Source organism: Strix uralensis, chromosome Z, assembly GCF_047716275.1.
Source record: "Strix uralensis isolate ZFMK-TIS-50842 chromosome Z, bStrUra1, whole genome shotgun sequence".
Classification (NCBI taxonomy): Eukaryota; Metazoa; Chordata; class Aves; order Strigiformes; family Strigidae; genus Strix; species Strix uralensis.
The window spans coordinates 129,466-150,401 of NC_134012.1; the positions used below are offsets into that span (position 1 = coordinate 129,466).

Genomic DNA, 20,936 nt, shown 5'->3' on the forward strand with positions numbered 1-20,936 from the left:
CGCGGCCGGGCGGTGTGACGCGGGGGGCGGTGCCGGGGGCAGGGCGCGGCGGGCGCAGGCGCGGGGCAGGGCGGCGGGCGGAGGCGCGGCCCGGCGGTGCCCGGGCCCGGCGCGCCATGAGCGCGAAGGCCCCTCGGGCCGGGACCGGCCCCGCCGCGCCCGGGCTCGGCTCAGCCGGCGGCATGGAGCCAGCGCCCGGCTCCCCGAGGGTGCTGCCGGGGAGCGGCCTCTTCGGGTGGCTGCGCGGGCGCTGCCTGGGCCGCAGCGCCGCCGTGGACCCGGCGCGGGACACGTTCCGCGCCATGACCGGGCTTTACGGCTCCATCCAGCCCGCCGACTCGGTGTACCTCAGCACCCGCACGCACGGCGCCGTCTTCAACCTCGAGTACTCGCCCGACGGGTAGGGGCTGCGCGCCGACCCCCGCTCCCGGCACCGCCCCCCCGCCCCCCCACCCCCACCCCACCCCGCCCCGCCGCCGCGGAGCTCCCGGCTGGGCCATGCCGGCCGCGGGGTGCCCCGGTCAGCGGGAGCCGGGCCCGGCCGCCTTCAGCCCGGCGAGGCCGCTGACACACCCCCTACCCCGCCCCGCCGCTCTCTGCTGCTTGGGGGCCGCTTTCGTAAAGGGCGCGGCGCGCCCGTGGCGGGGAGTCCCGGGGCTGAACGCGGGTCAGACGGGGCCGCGGGTCCCGCCCCGCCGCGGTGTGACCCCCCCAGGGGCGTTCGACTCCCGGGCAGCGGCGGAGCGGGCTCCCCCGGACCCGGCGGATTTCTCCCCCGCTGCCCGAGCGCGCTCGGCTCCGTTCGGCGCTTCCCGCGGCGGCGGGGGGGGCGCGATGCGCTGGGGCACGGGGCTGGGAACGCGGTGCAGGAGCCGCTTCTTCGGCTGGTAGAAGGCGTTGATGTCAGGTGTCCTCCGAGAGCCGAGCTCCTCTTTGAAACGCGATACTTACTTACTTATTCATGTGTCGTTCTGTGAATTTTGTGGGTCTGCACGGCCGGGTGAGTTGAGAGGTGTGCGGCAGTGCCCTTGTGTAACCGTGTGGACAAAAGCGAGCGGCAGGATTAAAGAAGTCCCGATACCACCTTAAACCCGAGTGAATTCGATTCGGGGTTATCTGTGTATTTGTATATTATAGTGTGCTTGTAGGTGGAGCCTTCTTGGCGGACAGACCCTGCAGCCCTGGGTGGTCTCAAGTTTGGATAGTCAAATTGAAATCTCGTTGCCCTTGATGTCTAATCAGCTTTTCTGTTTTCAGTGAGCTTTCATCAGAACAGAGTTCTGGTTTTGTGAACATCTGAACTCATGACGATTTTGCTGTGGTTGTGCTGTAGAATCAAGTTTCAACTCCTCCTTTGTTCCTCCGTTTTTTGAAGAGGACAAAGTTGAGCTCCAGAGGCCATGAAAACCATTCTTTGGTAATTTCTCTTGTAGACCCCGGCCAAGTGTGCTTAAGGTTCCCGGGGCACAGGGTCCTCTCTGCCGTATGCAGTGCTGTGAAGGGGCCCTGTGGGATTGTTCTGCGCCGGCGTAGACATGTCACTGTGATAGCAGTATAACCGGGCTGCAGTTTAAGATTATTTGTACAAGTTTCCGGCAAAAGGTGTAATTCTGTATTCCTCCAACCTCCCTTGAGGCTGGTGCTTGTGAGGCTGCACAGTGAGCTAAACCACAGACCTTCCCTCTCTGAAAACGAGCCCAGCAGAGAGGTTCTCGTGTCGGAGGGAGCGTCCACTGGCCTCGTGTTTCCTGGGGCAGCAGTGCTTGGCCCAGCGGACCACGGGTGGTGTTGGTCGTAGGTTGGGACCACAGCACTGAACCTCGGTTGCCTTAATACCAAACGAGACAACCCAAACCTTGCTCACTTCTGCTGGTTAGGCTCAGCTTAGAGCAGTCACAGACCTGCCCTGACCCACGCCGGCCAGACCTATCCTGTGTGGTGGAGACTTGTGGTCTCTCTGCAGCCTCTCTCAAGGGAACTGACCACAGTTAGTGATGCTGCATCCCTGTTCCTCGCCCCTTCTGCCAGCTTCTGGCCCCACACAGTGCCGTTCTGGGGCACCAGCAGGGACCTGGCCTCAGGGCTGTGTGTGCGGTGGGTGAGGTCTGGGCAGCCCGTGGGGAGCTGCTCCTCGGGGGCTCCCTGAGCAGAGCGGGAGTCGCTGGGACATGCTGCCCTCTTGCTGTCATGCTGCTGTACTGGTCAGAGTTCTGGCAGTGTTGGGGGAACTTCTGAGCTTTCCTGGAGGCCAGCTTTGCTAATCTAGCAGGCCAGACTCTGCTGTCGCCTCATTGTACTCAGTCAGACCTTTTCAACATACACAAACCCGGTGAATGCTGAAATCCCGGGAGAGGCCGGTGCGGAGCTGGACAGCCTGCCCTGGCTGTGGACAGCGGAGCTTTTCTGTGCTTGTTGGGACCCCTATGAACTCTGCAGAGATCTCATTCACAAATAATGTGTATCCTGGACAAGGCCTTTGATTATTTTTTTTTTTTTCCCTTCCAAGAAAAGCTGTAAATGGGTACAGGGAGGTCTTCATGTGGGGAAGAAAAAGTTCTTTTTTTAAAGTGGGTAGCATACTTGGAATGGTAGTTCTTGGAGTTTGTGCTGGTTTTGGCAAGCAAATTAGGTGATACAGTAAGATACTAGATCTTGCCCCAGACTTTTCTGTGTCCTCAGCGTAGTAGCAGTAGCCGGCTTTCGAGTCTGTTGTGAAATTAATCTCAAAAAACATGAATAACAATCAGCCATGTTCCCAGGCTGAGTCTCTGCCAATGCCCAGTTTAGACTGGTGCCAGTGCCTTGCTATTGCTGCCTTGGACCATCACTTCCATAACAACATGACTGTTACTCAGAAACCTTTTGTCAGAGAACTCTTTTTCTTTGCAGTTAATAGCATGTGATGTCTGATAGCAATTTAGTGACTTCTTGCTGATTTAGAAAGTAAAACTTTAAATTTAAACTTTATAATATAAGGTTTTAGTGAAAAAATGGGTCAGCTGCAGAAAGGTTAGGTATTTAAATAAACCTTTGTATCAGTCTTATTTCTGCCTTAGCATTTACTGGCTTCATGCTATTCTGATGTAGAAAAGTGCAGGCAGTCAGCAGAGCTGCTTGAGTAGCCGGATTATTGGGGAAGGTGTTATCCTTTAGAGTGTGGTTTAAAGTCCTGCTCCTGAATGCGCAGTGTGTCATCTTTGTGCCCTGTAGGGCTGGATGCCAAACTAAGTAGCCATGGGGGGAGGTGAGGAAACAGTGTGTCTTCACCCTGCAGAAGCTGGGGGTTGCACTTCGGCACCCGCTGCCTGTTAGGAAGAGGGTGAGGCTGGGGTACATCTGTGAAGGTCTTGGGGAATATTGTCATGGTTGATAAGGGAGGGGGGTTGTCCCCATGTGCCGTCCTCTTGCAGGAGGGTTAGTACAGTGCCTGTAAGCTGTCCGAAGGTGCCTTGCCGCGGACTGGTGCCCACAGGTGAGCAGCCTGCCAGCGCTCAGCACAGGCGGCGCTTCCTTGCTCCGAGTGGCCTCTGTGAGGCCCTTGTGTTTTGCAGAGCTCCTCAGCCGGTCATCTGACGCCCTGGAAAGCAACTACAATGTCTCGGAACCCCGCAGAAAGTGTTGCCAGTGAATGGACAGAGGGAGACCGTGACATGGGCACAGTCATATGGGAAATCTGTAGTAGAATTTCAGAGTGGATGCCTTTCCACTTACTCTGGGGTGCTGTTGTCTTTTCTTCCTTTTTCCTGCAACATTAAGCAAATTTCCTCACATGAACAAAGCAGGGGGCTTCATGCCAGAGCCTGGTTCTACTTTTTTCCCGGGTAGGAACCACTGAGTTCATGCACCACACTACAGTGATGGGACAGATCACCCTCAAGTAACTTCTGAAAAAATCACTGATGTAAATACACTTAACTGAGTGATTTAAATAATGCCATCACTGGATCTGTGAAGTATGCAGCTGTTATAAAGCAACCACCTTGCATGTTAAAAAAACCCAAGTGACTTAAAAGATCGTGTGGTCTCTCCAGTGAGTGCACCAGCTGTGCATTAATTGTGCCACCAGCCAGGCAGGAGAAGAGTCGTGGTCTCTCAGAAAGGAGTTAGAGAAGTTAACTTCTCCAGAGTAAAACAACGTGCTATTTTCTTCTACATGTTTTGTGTATCAGGTGCTTGAGCATAGGCATCTGCAAGCAGGCAATAAAAAAATATCAGCACTGCTGCAGATCCTGTGTGATGTAAACAGAAAGCCAGGCTAAGTAACGGTAAAGCTGTTCTGTTGGTCTGGGGAATGGGGGTTAGCTGGGTGTGCTCATGTGTCATTTCTTTTACTGAACACAGATGTTTCTGCTTTGCTCTGCCCCCCTGCAGATCAGTGTTGACTGTTGCTTGTGAACAGACTGAAGTACTGCTTTTTGACCCAATATCTTCAAAGCACATCAAAACCCTCTCTGAAGCTCATGAAGACTGTGTGAATAACATCAGGTAGGTCAGAAGGAATACTTTGTCTTACCGTAAATGCTTTTCTTATAAGTTTGTATTACGCACTTTCTTGTAGAGAGTGGGTTTTGTGAAGACATTAGACTGCAGTTTGCTTTGTGCCATTTTCCTTCTCTTTGGCATGGGAGGTGGTGAAAGGCTGGAGAGGGGAAGAGGAGGAGTCTGGAAGTGGTGGGGCCGTATATAATGCTGGCAGGTGGCTTTGTTGATGGAGAGGCTGCAGGTTATGGGAGGGGAAGGGTGTTAAGGTATTATAACCTGTTTTAACTGGCCTTTGGAGTGTCCTGAATGAACACAGTAAATCAGCGTAATGAGTAGTGTGTGATTTATATTTGAAGTGCAAGTCTGAGACAATAGCAAGATCAGGTATTTATAGGAGTATGGCTTGTATTTTGAATTGTAAGAGTAATTGCCAAGTTGCATAGAAACTTCCAAACAAAGATTGACTGCTTTAAATACAGGTATGATACAGAAGAGCTGTGAAAGTGAAATGTCTTCTGCAATTCAACTTAAACTCAGTCCTTATGGTTTAAATCCATTGCCTGTTTCTTGGGATGAAGTGGGAAACAGCAAGCGCAGGAACCTAAATCATCAGTATTTTTGTCATGTGATGTTTTTCCTTTTAAATTCTATTATTTTTAGCTGTTTTGGGTCTGAGGATAGACTTTGACATATGAACTTAAGACACTTTCTGAACTTGTGGACAGTATCGTGGCCTCTCTTCACTCAGATTCTCAAAACAAATAAAAAAACCCCCAAAAAACTAAGCCCAAACCAAAAAACCCTGTTGTGGTTTGAGTCCAGAAGGCAACTGAGCACCATGGAGCCGCTCACTCCCTCCTTCCCTCTTAGGAATGGGAAGGAGGAAATAAAATAAAAGGCTCCAGAGCTGAGGTACGGACAGAGAGGGATGGCTCACCCATTATGGTCATGGAGAAAAGACAGACTCCTAAGGGGAAGAAAAAGAACATCAATTTAATTTAAACACTAACAATAACACTTTACCAATCAAATCAGAGTATGACAGTGAGAAATACAACCACATCTTAAAAACACCTTCCCCCACCCCTCCCTTCTTCCCAGGCTCAGCTTTGCTCCCTATTTCTCTCCCTCCTCCCCCGCAGGGGGGCATGGGATGGGGGTTGTGGTCAGTCCCACCGCTCCTTCCTCCTCAGGGGAGGACTCCTCACACTCCTCCCCTGCTCCAGCGTGGGCTCCCTCCCACAGCAGACAGCCCTCCATGAACTTCTCTGACACGAGTCCTTCCCACGGGCTGCAGCTCCTCCCAAACTACTCCAGCGTGGGGCCCTCCCTGGGCTGCAGGAGAGCATCTGCCCCCCCCGGTGCCCTTCATGGGCGCAGGGACAGCCTGCCCTCGCCCCACGGGCTGAGGGGGCTTTGCTCCGGCACAGCTCCCCCCGCTTCTTCCACTGACCTTGGTGTTTGCAGAGGTGTCTCCGTCACAACTCCCACTCCTCTTCCCAGGTTCCCCTTCTTAAATACGTTATCTTAGAGGTGCAGCCACCGTCGCTGATCGGCTCGGCCTTGCCCAGAGGCGGCTCTGACTTGGAGCTGGGGGAGCTTCCAGAAGCTTCTCACAGGGGTAGCCCCCTCCCCCGCTACCAAAACCCACCACACTCAAATCCAACAGAAACCCCAGGAGAACTGTAGAAGCAATCTTGAGTGTTTCCTTTCAAAAGAGATCAATAAAACGTGGGGTGCCACTGTCTTCACACGTTCTTCAGGTAGATTGATGTTTTTCACAAGCTGCCTGTCTGTTTAGAAGAGAGCGAAGTTTTACATCAGTTGGATGTCTTTCAGAAAAGCTAAAGTAAAAGCTGGGGCTAGCTGACGTGAACAGAAGAGACGTTGAACACGCTTTTCTGTAAGGAAATACAGCTTTTCATGTCTTGCATGCCAGTGGTTGTCCTTTAAACATGCTTGGTTTTTAGATAAAGCTAGGTGAGAAATAAAGCCATGTTCTCAAGGTACCAGAAGGCAGAGGCAAACTGGATTTACTTAGATTTTTATAGATGCCTAATTCAGTATCTGATCCTTACATTCAGACAGCTCTTGCTGGGGTTTCAAGTGAGTTAGTCTGGGCCGTGTTTTACAAAGAGTGTTCTGTTGCAGGCTCTTTGGCCTGTGGCTGTCTCTGTTGCAGTCAGCTGTTCTGGTCTTGAAAATGTATCTCATTCCTTGGTTGAGAACAGCATTGAAACTTCCTGCCACTCTCTTCTCTTATTCAAAGGATCCCCTTTCTTTCCACTTTGACTGTCTGTGAGGCTTTGTGTGTCTGTTCTTGGTCCTTAAACATCTTTTCTCTGAGTAGTTTGATTTACATAAAAATACCAGTATTACCTCCAACAGATGACTGTCAGATCTGCTGTTAAGTACAGGTCCTTCTAAGGTCCTTCCTAGCAACATGTAAACTTTCTGCTTTTTGTCAAAATGCTTCTTAAAGCTTTATTTTGTCTTTGTAGGATATTGGCATTTTTTCTGTTTTCCTGCACGTCCCCCTTTGTTTGTTGTGACAAATTTCGTTGCAAGGAACTTAACTATGTTCTGTAATACATGGTTAGTACAGCATTACCTGGGGTATTGTTTCTGCTTAATGAGCAGGACTCCAGGAACTACAGCACTACAGAAATTCCTTGTAATAAGCACCAAAAATAAATACCATTACTGCTGTGCCCTCTAGCAGGTGCCTCAGAGGTCTGTGTGAACAGGGAAGCAGGCAGAGGTCTTGGGAGATCTCCCAGTAACCTCCCAGTCACTGGGGATTTGTGTCTAATCATCTGAAGCAGACGTTTTTTTCCACCTGAATCTTGAGCTTACTTAAAACTCTCCCGTGGCTGAGCTCCATGGCACAGATGTGTTTCAAGGAGTATTTAATAGTGGTTTTAAAACCTGCAGGCTTAGTTTGAGGCCGCCTAGCTTTTTTTTTTGTTTTCTCAAGCAGCAACACAAGGAACAATTAACCTCTGTTTACTTCCTCCGTGTCAGTTGGTTTGTATGCCTGAGTCATATGCACCTTCAATTAGATGTTTTTCAAGTGGATCTTAGTCTGCTAGGCCTTTCCCTGCATGAAACCTGTTCAATACCATTTGTATATCTCTGTCTGTTTCTCCTCAAAGCTGTTTGTGGTGGGTGTAGCATCCAAGATACAGGGAAATAATGGATTTACATAGGCAAGTGGTATACTCTGTTTTACTTTTGCCCTGAAAATCTGAAATGTTGGATTCTTCCCATTGTAGTTAGTTATTTTTCATTGGAGTTGTTGCTATTTTTGCATGATATAGCCTGGTTCTAAGGCTAAAAGAGAAAATGCTGTTTCTAGGGGTAACCTACCACATGTCTCTGCGCAGATCATTCTTGCCTTAGTATTCATGTGCAGCTACATCTGGTGTTTTTCGAATAGGTTTTATTTTCCCTTCTATGTCAGGTAGGGCTTTTGTTTCTAAATGCCTTCATCAGGCATGAATTCCAAACATAAAACAGTATGCTTTGCCTTTCTGAAAGTAAGGGCATGCATAAATTGCACTGGGAATGGAGTGTGATAAACTTTGATCTGTGTAATGCAAACTGAATAGTTTTATCCAGTGATTTTCTCAGGGAACCAAATGACTTGTCTAAATATGCTTTCAAAGTCTTGTCTTCACTTGGTGTTTTTGAAAAGTCTTTAATTTGCTTCAGTAACCTCTAGACTCAATTTATTCAATTTACTACCTAGCTATGCCTGTTTAGTGCTGATTCCAGCCCCCTTGTCTGGTGGAGTGTTTTTACATCGGGTGTTCTTTCCTCCTGTAATCACTTGAGGTGGTCAAGCTGCCTCATACTACTTTAGGCAGGAGTGATATATACATTGAATTTTGGCTGAAGACCAGAGATTATCATGATAAAAAATTGCCACTGGAACAGGCCAAGTACTTGGCCTGATCAGTTTGTAATCCAACTCGTATGACCCATAATCTTTTCCACTTTCTCACTGTCTCTCAACATGACGTTATTGACGAGCCTGTCATCTGTTAAGGAAGCAGGAACGCCAGATGTGCTGAGTGCAGCGCACGCACTGTGCATGTGGAGCACTGTGCTTGTGGTGCCATTTCACATTATACTGTGATTCAGACTCAAACTGCTCCAATCTCAAATTCACATCTGTATCGAAGGAGTCCATACGTTTGGGCAGCCTGTGCTGCTTGTGCAGCTGCTACTTCCAAAGACAATCTGAAATTCCATCCTGAGCAGTGCTCTGCACTTGTTCTTTGATGTGTGTACCTGCTTTTGTGCGTTGGAAAAGACCAGCTTCCTGTGCCTGCCTCAGACCCATGAACTGTACTGTGGGGGAGGAAAGGCAGGAACATGGGAGCAAAAGCCTCTGGCTCTTTGAGGGAGCCTGCTGAGACTGTCCTGGTGGTCCAAAGCCTTCCTGATGCTGGAGGTCTGTGTGGCTCCTCCTGGCCCCGCGGTTGCAACGGGCAGTGCCCCTGGGGCTTTGTGGAGCTGGATGGGCTCCAAAGTGGGCAAAGGTGGAACGAAATTAAGGGTCTAGAGAGACGTGCAGACAGTGGCGGCGTTGAGATTTAAATCTAGTACGTGTTTCCAAGATAGCAATACCGTGTCTAGTGTGAGCCCCTGTTAGTAAAGCAAGCCGTGCACTTAATCCGCTGGGTTAAATCGTGTCAGAGAAGTGCTGTCGTATGTCCTGTAAAACCACGGGGCAGCTTTCAGCGTGCTGGGGTGAGGCCAGGCGTCTGTGCTGAGCTGCGTCCGCCTCGCAGAGGGCAGGAGGTCTAGTTGGGAAGGGCCCCTGCAGATCCCTCTCACAGACCCCGGTAATCCCGGCACCGCCCGGCACTGAGCGCTTCCTGCGTGCCCCGCCGCTGCCTGTGCCGGGCGCTTTGGGAAGCGGGTCCCCGCCAATGGGCTACTGCAGGCAAGCGCTGTGCTCTGCCTCTGCCAGCGGGGTCAGGATCTGGCAGGAGCCTTCAGTCAGAGCCACAAGTGGTACGGAGCCAGGTTGGGCCTTGTGGAGGGGCCTGGGTGTGAGCGAGAGGAGGCCAGACACTGCATGTTTCGGCTCAGCTAGCGGGTTGTGCACCGTACGGGGCAGGAGGGGGCTTCCAGCAGGGACAGCAAAAGTGACCTTCATTTTAGAAACCTCCTTTGAGTGCAGGAAATGTCTGTTTGTGGTGGGGAAGAGGGGAAGATTTACAGAGCAGTAGAGGAAGAAGAAGGGTGGATATGTGAGTAGAAATTAAGAGAGTAAAGAGCAGCATGGGCTTAATTAATTACAAGCTGGTAGAACCTTGTGTAGTCTGAAATGATAGAATTGCTGTGCCTCCTGGTGCTGTCTGTCCGTCGTAGCAAAAGGGTCTGGCAAAAATGGGGAAGATGAAAGGCAGAAATTACAAACAATCTAGGCTAGCAGACTTGTGTTGCAGGGACTGCCAAACCCGTTGGTAGGCGTGTCGTGCCAGTGGTGTAAAAGCTGACCAGTCCTAGGACGTTTGTGTCTTACAAAGACTTGGTAAGTTTAGAGCTGAGCGTTGTCCAGATGGGTAACAGATTTAGTTACCACAGGGATTCTGTGAGCATTTGTTCCACTGGTGGTTTGGTTGTTGTGTGACCTTTACATGATTCATTAAAAAAAAAACCAACCCCAAAAAACCTCTTGCTATACTTCTGTGGAATTACTAGTTTGTTGCTACAGATGTACTACTGGTTCATATTCCAACAGTACTGTTTTTTAATGGAACTGTTTTATTGGCCAATACTCTGCTGCATGTTAATTTTTTTGTGTGGCCACTCTGTGTATTTCTGTGTTAGCTTAAATTCCCAATTAAGAATATTTAAATTAGAAAAGGCACTAAGCAGCCACAGTATTTCTCTCCCATTTTCAGGTTTCTAGATAATCGTCTGTTTGCGACTTGTTCTGATGACACTACAATAGCACTTTGGGATTTGAGAAAGCTGAACACAAAAGTGTGCACTTTGCATGGTCACACCAGCTGGGTTAAGAACATCGAGTACGATACCAATACGAGATTATTAGTAACATCCGGGTTTGATGGAAATGTGATCATCTGGGACACAAACAGGTATGTGGCTGTGTCTGTGCTGTTACGTTTCTAGAATGGGGCTATAGTGCATTCTTAAATACTGTGATAGTTTAACAGCCCTTATCCAGAACTCGCATCGTCTTTATATGGTAATAGTCCAGTAACTAAAAAGAGAGCTTTTCTTGTGGACCTGCCAAAATGTAGTTCTTACTTTTTGAAGAAGTTCTGTCTTCGTTGTAGTAGCATGAAAATGTGACTTCTGGCATTTCATTAAAATCTGATTTAAGTAGGATAAGACGAACAAGGATGCTTAGCACATCTTGGACTCTTTTGGACATTTATTAGGGACTTGAGTCAAAGCTCATTGCAGCCATTTCCTGTGCTTTTTTCACTGTCCAGGTGCACAGAAGATGGATGTCCCCACAAGAAGTTTTTTCACACCCGTTTTCTTATGCGAATGAGGCTGACGCCAGATTGTTCCAAAATGTTGATCTCAACCTCCTCTGGATACCTTCTCATTTTGCATGACCTTGACCTAAACAAGTCTTTAGAGGTTGGCAGCTACCCAATTTTAAGAGCTAGGAGGACTACATCAAGCTCAGGTGAATGCTTGTGGAAAGTCTGTGGCCGCTTCTGTGTTAGAGGTGTTTTATGGAATACTGTTAGCTAGCAGAGGCAGGCAGAGGTGGAGATGGAAGGATCCTGCCGAGGAGCTCTTCGGCATGGCAGCTGCTCTGCGTTTCAGGGATCACACACGTCTGTACTGCTGAGTGGTATGTTCTGACTCGGGTGAAGTGTCTAGGGTGACTTCAGCACCACAGGATATAGTACCTGTGGAATTTTGTCCCCTTGGACTGACAGTCTCCAGGTTTATCTACTGTCCTTGGTCCTGTAATACAGGAAACTTAACCCGTGTTGAGTGGGCTGCCTGTGTGTGAGCTCCGGCAGCTATGAGTGGCTGTTGTGTAGTGCTGTGGTTGCTCTTGACAGCAGAGCTGGAGGAGTCACGTGCTCTGAAATGTCACCGCTTGCTTCCTCCTGCTTGGCGGCAGTATCAGAGCAAACCCAGAAACTGCCATGTGGGGTGTCAGAATAGAAAGGGAGTGTCCTGGGGGGAAATTCATACCCCAGCCTTTAGCAGTGACAGTGCATCAGAAGGAAGGGATGCAGCATGCCTCTTATTCCCAGTAGTTTGTTGTGCTGCCAGTTTATTTTGAGACACAAACAGGATGGTACTTTTGGACTATAAACTGAGCTTTGAGAAGTGTTTTCTTAACAAGATCCCTTACACTTAACACTTCTAAGGAGGGTTAAGTGAGGGCCGTGCATAGTGAGTGCTCTGTGCTTCCCTGTTGTGTTCACCTGTCTGATGCTGTTTGCAGACATAACGTCGTCAGGTTCCTCATCAGGTTCGTCTGGTCCTCGAGCAGTTGGTTCACCCTGTCACCAGAATGATTCGGGGCCGCTGTCTGAGAAACACCTGTCACGCTCCTCCCAGAGAGAAGGTAGGAAAAGATGTTAAAAAATTAAAAAATGATGGACTTTGACTCATTGTACCCAGAAGAGGTCATAGCAAAAATAGCAAAAAACCGCAGTTTTGTCTCTCACCTTTAAAAAAATAGTGTTGCCATGACTTCTGTCAAAGCAATAAAATACTATTACACACCAAAGTCTGGGGATCTAATAATTTTTTTCCCAAGAAGCCTGATAACAGCAATAAGATCTTTATCTTAGTACATTAGTGTTGTTAGGTAGAGGTGCTCCCTTTTTGTTGTGCTTTTTCCTTGAATAAAGTTTGTGTGAATGACCTTTAGGGGGAAGAAAGAAAAAAAACCCAGAGCAGAACATAGTTATGTTTTGCCTTTTGTTTTTGTTAACGACAAGAATATATATCTGCAGTTTCTCCAGGAGGAGTCAATAGCATGGAAAGAGAATATGCAAACAGGTCTTAAATGTGGGCAGAGTGTTTTGTGAAGTTCTGATTATGAACCAAGTCCTACCAAACTACAGAGCCATGAAGACTGATGATCCTGTTAGCAGGCTTCGTCTGGATCTGGGATACACTTCCAGAGAGTCAGTGTGAACTTGGCAGATTGGTAGATACTTTGTGAATCATGTGCAATTTAAAAGAAATATGTTAAATTTTAGCTGCTCATGGTTGTGAGATCTTCAGATATACTTATGAAAGGAGGAGGCTTATCTGAATGCCAGGGTGTGATTTACCTGTGGAAAGCTGTCAAGTGCTGAGGGGGAGAAGGGAGGCAAGCTGCATAAAGCTGAGCAGAGTTTGGAAGGAATTTGGAAAGGACATCATACAAGTTTGAGAACTGTCAGTCCCTACAAAGAAAAACAACACACTCTAAACTTTGCTTTAATGATAATGAAGAGCATATGTGTGGAAAGTTAACTCTGACTTTGTTCACAATATGAGGTGATTTAATGCAGGTCTTGGAAGGCAAATTTCAAAAAAGAAGCTATTTGAAATCAGGACTGAGCCCACTGGTATTTGCGTCTGTTGTTCATGTAACCTCTCTCTTGATTTATCTCCCGTGAAGGTGCAGTCTGTCCTAGCAGTCAGATGGAAGTGTCACATTTGACCTAGTTTCAGCATTAGACTGATGAGAGAGGTGAAGGTCAACGTATAGACTTCATTGAGACTTAACAGCTGACTTCCTCTTCTAGGTGGATCACCTAGGAATAGTTTGGAGGTCTTAACACCAGAGGTTCCTGGAGAGAGAGATCGAGGCAACTGCATTACATCACTACAGCTACATCCAAAAGGGTGGGCTACGCTTCTTCGGTGCTCAAGTAATACAGATGACCAGGAGGTAAAACAAATACGGGCTTTTTTTAAAATATGTTCAGTAAGATCTATTGATCATACAACTATACTGAAGTTTCCTTGTTAGGGGTTAAATTTGCCTTTGAATAAGTTAGTTTTTTCTGCTTACAAATGCATTAATTTTGCACTAAGATTATGAAACTGTTTTTTTAATGACCTCATATGACTTTGTATCCCACATTCAGTGCTCCTGTGGCCCAGCTCTCTCACAGAATACATTTTATAGTTCACAGCCCTACTAAAACTTTTGAAATGGTAGTTGTGCTGCTAAATACATGACTTAAAAATATGTACCTGCCAAAATATAGGAGGCATGAACCTGGAAAAGTCAGGGGATTAGAGAGTTGTATAGTGGTGAACATGGTTTAAGTTGAGCAGAGAAGCTCCTCTGAATTCCTTCAGTGCCTTGGGGATGCTTTGACCTCCAGTGGTGCTCCAGGGACGAAGTGCTCCTGCTGTGCTGGTGAGCGCTTTCCAGAGGCTGCTCCTACACTCCAGGGAAAAAAACCTTGTGGCATGTTTCTGCATCTGCTTAAAACGGCCAGACCACAGGTCTGAATGCGATGAACTCCAGGGATGTTTGTGTAACGTCAGGTGCCTTGGCCTCAGCTCTCATCCTGAAACAGTACGACTGAAATACAAAGCGGGTGTCAGATCCTCCTGGCAGAATCCATTTCAAGCCTTTACTTGAAATATGAAGTTGTAAGACCAGCTACGGCTCATCTGCAATTTGCAGATTTCACTCCCCTAAATACTGCTTTAAAGAAGTAAAGGCAGACTCTAAGGCCAGTGCTAGATTATGTTTCCCCAGATTTTGTTGGTGAAGTGTCACACAATAGCTGCTATATGGCACTGGGACCCTGTTTTAAGACAAACAAGGGGTCTGTAGTGTGCTCAGAAATAATGAAAACACTTCTTCATGAACTGTATACAGAAAGCAAGAGCCAGCAGGTTGTGTCTGGGAGTAACTTCCAGGTTAACTCAAGTTCACTTACAAAGTAAAGCCCAGCCAGAGCCTTCAGAACACCACATGGTCCTCTTGCAAACACTGTTTTTTTCTAGGGTTATTTCAAAATTAGTACTGTGACAGTTGTGCAGACCACTCTGTTTTCAAGACATAGAGGTTTTATATTTGTTTGCTTTCCAAACCCACAAAGAATTCTTTGAATACTTGACCAATAATAAACAGTTCAGTTAATTTGACAGCTGATGTAAATTGGGGTTGGTTTGGGGTTTTGGGTTTTGTTTTTTAATTTATTTGTTTGTTTTTAAGAAAGCCACCTTTGTAATGGTAACCTCTTACAGATGTGTAGAGGACTGAATGGAAGTTTAGCAGATTTGTTAAAATTTTAAAGCTGGTTCTGTAAATTTATAATCAAGCTGCTGTACGACACAATTTTTTGAAAATACAGTATTATATTGGGTTGATACTGATGATTGACCTAGTTACAGTTTCCATAGTCCTAGTGTCTTCCTTACTCTGTCCTATTAATCTTCATTAGTATTGTTCCCTTTGTGTTTATTTCAGTAGAATATATGGAACAGAACTAAGAATGCTTGTTTCCTCTTGTGACTGAAATGGAATCTTTCAACACTATAGAAACTTTGCCATAGAGCTGTTTTTGCATTTGGTTTGAGATCAGATAATTAGATTACACATGAAAATCCCTGGCTGTCTCACAAATAACAAGCTGGCTGTAGATCTGTTCATAGCATTCCTTCAAAAATCTATTTCTTTCTTATTTCATGATCTCTTTCCTTTTGAAGTTAAGGGCACAAAGTGCCAGTGGTCAGTTGTAAATTACAGTAGGATGAATTCTACTTTATTGTAGTTTTAATTTAAATGTTTACTAAATCGGAGCAGATGTCTGACCAAAGGATTAGGCTTTGCTCTTTCCAGATAAAAACTAGATTTAAAAGATTATATAGCATCCATTTAATTAAAAAAGCAGCTTTGATGCTAGACAGCTGTCTTGCTCAGACAGTTGAAGGCGGAGGAGATGCCGAGGAACCGGCCTGTTTTCAGTGTTGCGTAGCAGATGCTTATCTCAGAGCAGATGAGTGATAGCATTGGTCATTCCTGTGTTGCTCACTTAACATGCAGCGGGAGGGGAGGAGTATTTGCAGTGTTTTGCTTTTCTTTCAATGTTTCTTTCTCTGTCTCTCCCTTCAGTGGACTTGTGTCTATGAATTCCAGGAAGGAGCCCCTGTGCGCCCTGTCTCTCCTCGTTGTTCCCTGCGATTGACTCATTGCATTGAAGAAGCCAACGTGGGCCGGGGTTACATCAAAGAACTTTGTTTCAGTCCCGATGGCCGGATGATTTCATCCCCCCATGGCTTTGGGATCCGCTTGCTGGGGTTCGATGCACACTGCAGTGAACTTGTTGACTGTTTGCCCAAAGAAGCCAGTCCCCTGAAAGAAATCCGTTCCCTCTACTCTCACAACGACGTGGTACTGACAACCAAGTTTTCTCCAACACACTGTCAGATTGCCTCGGGGTGCCTTAGCGGACGTGTTTCTCTGTATCAGCCAAAGTTCTAGGCACATCTTGCATCAGCAGGACCTCCAGATGTTTGTGGGTTTTACTTCAGTTTAGTTGAAGTGTGTTCTTTCTGAGATTTCTAGATGCAGATAAGGTCATAGTTACTCTGATCTCCGAACACGGCGGTGGAAGGTTTCCAGCCCGGCGCTCTCCGTGTCCCCATCCTGCATCCGCCGCTCTGCTGCCACACGCTGTGTTCGCAGCCTTCCAGGCAGACCTCTGCTCCTGCTGATCCCGTGCCATTGAGTCATTGTTCTGGTTTGTTTGTACCATGCGTGTTGATAATTTCCTTCAGTGCAGCTTGGAAGTGGGCAGTTTGAAACAACTGTGGAGGGGGCGAGGGTAGCAGTTCAGCCACAGCTCGCCCAGGCTCCCTGGGTACGACACCTCCTTGTCCCAGAGGAGCTGGACTTCCTCATGTACGCTTCTGTGGCCTTTGTGTTGCTGGAATTGCTGTATGGTGATGAGTAGATAATGAGCTGCTCTTCTACATAACTAACACAATTAGTTACTGTCACAAAAAGAAAAGAAAATTCTGTTTTCATTTGTATATTAATTTGGTTGGTTGTGATTGGCTAGAAAAATGAGTAAATTTTGTGTAATGTTTTGCTGCAGTTCACAGAATCACAGAATCATCTAGGTTGGAAAGGACCTTGAAGATCATCCAGTCCAACCACTAACCTAGCACTGACAGTTCGCAACTACACCATATCCCTAAGTGCTATGTCAACCCTACTCTTAAACACTTCCAGGGATGGGGACTCCACCACCTCCCTGGGCAAATGTTAAAGAAATGTTAAAACATCTGGTTTTCTGTGACTACATATATTGTGTTTATTGCCAGAAGGAAGAGATGCTGGATGGAGATGTAGCTGCATTTTTTCCTCAAAAGGAAAAAGCGGGCGTTGAATGGGAGGAGACCCTGCCCTGTCACCACTGCAGATGAACTGGGTGTTTTGTACAAGGGAGGTTCCTTGGTTGGCCTCTCTCGGGCAGCTTTGACTCCTCAGCCTCCAGGTTTCTGTTGTAGGGAGCTTTCTGCATCAGTGACATGAACCTTCATGCCGCAATTGACACTTAGCAGGGCAGACCATCTGCTGGTGTTAAGGCTATTTCCCACCTGACTGTTTTCCACACCTTGCCTGCACAGTTGCTGTGAGAGGAATTTGTCTAGGGCGTGTCGCAGTATCACCAGATAAGCCTTTTGTCACAGGTACTGTCAGTTTGGGAGCAGATTAAAAGCATGCCTGTCTACAGTAAGATCTACTTGGATTTGACTGAGCTTATCATAAGATGTGAAAAATGTTCATGTTCACCATTAAATCACATATGAAGTATGAATGCCGAGTTCTACCCCTCAAGTTAATACGGCTAACCTTGTAAATGTGCAGTTATCTCAGTCTCATGCGTCCATATCAGTTTATAATATTCTCATCACTTACATGTTTCAAGATCACTTTTTTCTTTAGTATTTTGCTAAGGCTTTGCTGACCAGTCACACACCTAACTCAGCAGGAAACTTTACTTAAAAGCAACTGTGATATTTTGGTGTCCAGATTCACTGTCTCTGGCTTGACAGAGCGTGCTTTTTCAAAGTTGATTCTTACAAAGCCTTTTGCAAGGTACGTGTTTGGGCAAAAAGAAGACATCTGTGAAGATGAGAGCTGGAAGTATGTAAGCCTGATGATCCTCTTGTAGTTTTGAATTTGTGTAGGTAACATACTCTGGGTGTTGGTGGAGAAGTCATTGAAACTTCAGGCTCGTCTGCATTATGAGGAAAAAAAACCTTACATTTTTTCTTTTGGAGAATTTCTTTAGTAACACAGAGCCTTCAATATTGGGTATTTGGTAATCTGAGGACTAGTTAATTACTCCTGCACTGGGTTTTCATCATCTCTAGCAACTGACTGCTAAAGGACTGCATTCAAGTAGTCAGGTATGCGCAGCTGACAGACTTCCTACTGTCTGGTAAAAGTCCTAAACTTTCTGTTCTTGTGGGTTTTAAAAGAATTATTTGGTGATGGTGTCTCAGTAGAATATCATCCTAGCTGGAGGAGGAATAATAATTTCTTAAGTAAATATGAACTTTAAATCCACATAAATGCCCATAATCTTCTCAGATAGCAACTCAGAGGTTGAGATGTTCTGTAGCGCATCTTCCGAGCAGTTCCTTTTGTTGCTGAAACTATTGTCTTGAACTCAAAGTAGATTGATGAAATCGTAAATGAAGAGGGATGCCCTGTTTTTTAAAACTGACTCTTAAGTTCAAACACTTGTACCTTTTGAATGCTTTTGAAACTGTGTGCAAGGAACACAATTCATAAAAATGTATTTTTTCACTTTATGTTAATTGGCCAAACCATGAAAAATGGGCTCTAGTTAGTGACTGAATGAACAAAATATGCAAATGTATCTGAGACCAGTTAGACGTACATCACTTCACTGGCACCCGGCTGCTTTTGTCTGCGTGTAACAGCCCGTGAGCCTGAACCTGCTTCTGGGGCAGCCTGGATCTGTTGGTTTGTTAGAAACAGGTCAGGGGGACCTCCCTCTTGTGTGACTTAGAGCAGTGGAATTGAAGAAAACTTGAGGTACAAGGAGTTGTTAATTGGCCAAGCTGTGTGGGGGGCTGAAAAACCCCAAAACAAAAAGAACCCAAACTGGTAGCAGCATGTGGCAGAACTTGGATTCTGTGTTCTGGACATTAAGTGCTTAGTTTCCTGTTCCTGAAGTATTTTGAAACAGAATGCAGTGTGACTGTCTGAACATTTGCATTTCTCTGCGCTCCCCTCAGTGAAAAGTTGTGGCCTGGTGGTTCTGCCCCTGTCCCCACGCTGGACCATGATGGGTTTTTCCCTGAGCGCTCGCTCTCCCCACTCCTAGGCTGCTGTTGTCTCACTTCATGTTTTCCTAAACACCATTAAAGGGACTACAGGTAACATGTTGAAGAAATCTTACCGTTCTCACAGGCTCGAACGGTGTTCGTTTCAGAGGTGAAGAAGCACCCATGAAATCAAAGCAGCTCTTGGCTGTTTGCTTGCTTGTTTTCATGGCTGTTTTGGTTCTTCCTCTCAGAAGTTCCTTGAGCTGGTAGATTGCTTGTGACTTTTAATTCTTTCTATGCCTGTTAATATGCACTGAGTGTTACTTTTTTAATTCTACCTCATGATACGCTGTTTTTTATAAGAGTATTGTGCTGAAACATTGGAGACTTAACTTTTCTGTATAAAGAACTATTACTCCAAAGCGACACACATCACCACCCCTAGACACCACCTGCAAGGCACAGCACCAGGAGCGGTGGGGGGCCTGGCCTGGCCCAGCCCTGGCAGCCACGGCCACTGAGAGGCGTGGTCAGGACTGATGCTGGGACGTGACCAGGGCACGGCGTTCGGTGACAACGCTGATGCTTTTGTAGCACATCCAGCAGATAGATACGAGGATGGATTCTGTCCATGTACGCTGTAGAAATGTTTCTTAGTTCTTCCGATTGCATTTGTAGTAAGTTTGAATGAGTAGGTAATCTCAGATTTTGATCATTTGATTACTTGTTTCAATACTTTGGAAATTGTCAATGAGAGTTAATCTGTTTTACCTGTGAAGTTCACATAATGCTTACTGAAACACTAATCAATAGTTTATAACTGATAGGCCTTGCAGTTGCATCTTGGTGGAAGGAGTGATTTTCAGATGTCTTTTTGAATAATATAACCTTGCCTTATTGAATTAATGAAGTAATTTGTTGGTGAGCTTTGGATTATTTCTAGCTAGTAAAAAAAAAAAAAAAAAGTTTATCTTACTGTTATGTTTCAAAGGATGAATTTTTAACCTTCCAGAACCTACACGCTGTCTGAAACAAATATAAGAAAATGTTTCAAATGGCAGATGAAAACTGCGCTAACAGCAAAGTGTGGTAGTGGCTTATACCAGAGGTTTCTTTAATCTGGTTTACTTTTGACCACTCAAGTGTTGCATCACTTGATAAATGTCACGGTATTTCTACTGAAGATAAAGCTCTCCGTTTGATTGTAAAGCATGCCGTATGATTTTAAATGCATGATTTCATATTCATTAACTTCTGTAGTAAAAGAATTCCTCCATTCACAGCATGGCTGATCAGCAGAAGCAGATAAACTGCCTAATTCAGATCTCCGTAGGAATGTCAACGTATAGCAGTGTCTACAGGAACCAAACTAGTGTTTGAAGCTAGTAATCCTCTTGTAATAGTCCAGTGACTGTATGTTGTGGGAGTAAATTCATCTTCTGAGTATTCCATTAGGTCGGTCTTTAAATCACTGCAGCGCTGTTAGTCGTCTGTTTGTGGGGAGAGAAACTATTACTGGGACTGTACGAGGACATTCATGTGTATGTACCTTCTGTGTGGGGTGTGTGTGTGTTTCAGTATATACACAGCCACGGGGCATCAGTCCACTTGTCAAACATGGGTAGTTCAGGGAAAAATGTGACCTCCAAACAGAACTATTGGGGATAGGAAGAAAAGCACAGTGGTAGAGACAGACAGACACACGTTCGTTTGCACTCTTGGTTTGATTGCCTACTACCAGAACTGGAATGTAAACATCAGGTTTTTCTGGGGGCTGGGGGGCGGGTGGGTTGGTTGGTTGATTTTGGTGGGGGGTTTTTGTTTGTTGGTGGTGTGGGTATTTTTAATTTGGGTAACACTGATGTGGAGAAGGTCTTGATACCGTTAAACATGGGTCTGTTGCTCTACAAAATGTGAACTCTTAGAAAAAAAGAAATACACTTGCCAAATGAGACCTTTTAAAAAAATCTAGTTTACAAGATTATAAAAAGTTGGAGTAAAAGGAAAAAGTCAACAGCCCATAATATTTTTGTCCTGCAGGAAAAAGAAACTTCTCATTTCCTGATCTTAGTCAAAGGTGCATTTTCTTAAGCACTAAGTATCTTCAGTTAAATATAAGGTTTTTAATACAAGAACAAATTGTGCATGTAGACTATTTTGAAATA

General features: G+C 46.1%; 1 protein-coding gene across 1 annotated transcript; it reads left to right on the forward strand.

Annotated features, from left to right (window-relative positions):
- The first annotated feature begins 65 nt into the window (after positions 1-65).
- On the forward strand, positions 66-17,288 carry DCAF10 (DDB1 and CUL4 associated factor 10). Its single transcript, XM_074856742.1, has 7 exons — positions 66-400; positions 4,372-4,485; positions 10,404-10,601; positions 10,962-11,164; positions 11,945-12,067; positions 13,245-13,390; positions 15,578-17,288. Exons 1-7 carry the CDS (start codon positions 117-119, stop codon positions 15,944-15,946), a joined length of 1,437 nt encoding a protein of 478 aa, XP_074712843.1. The 5' UTR covers positions 66-116; the 3' UTR covers positions 15,947-17,288.
- The last annotated feature ends 3,648 nt before the right edge of the window (positions 17,289-20,936 follow it).

Bases quoted from the DNA above. Each gene is read 5' to 3' on its own strand.
- DCAF10 (XM_074856742.1), top strand. From the start codon at position 117: ATGAGCGCGAAGGCCCCTCGGGCCGGGACCGGCCCCGCCGCGCCCGGG. The intron at 401-4,371 runs GTAGGGGCTGCG...GCCCCCCTGCAG, and splicing joins CTCGAGTACTCGCCCGACGG to ATCAGTGTTGACTGTTGCTT. The intron at 10,602-10,961 runs GTATGTGGCTGT...TTCACTGTCCAG, and splicing joins ATCATCTGGGACACAAACAG to GTGCACAGAAGATGGATGTC.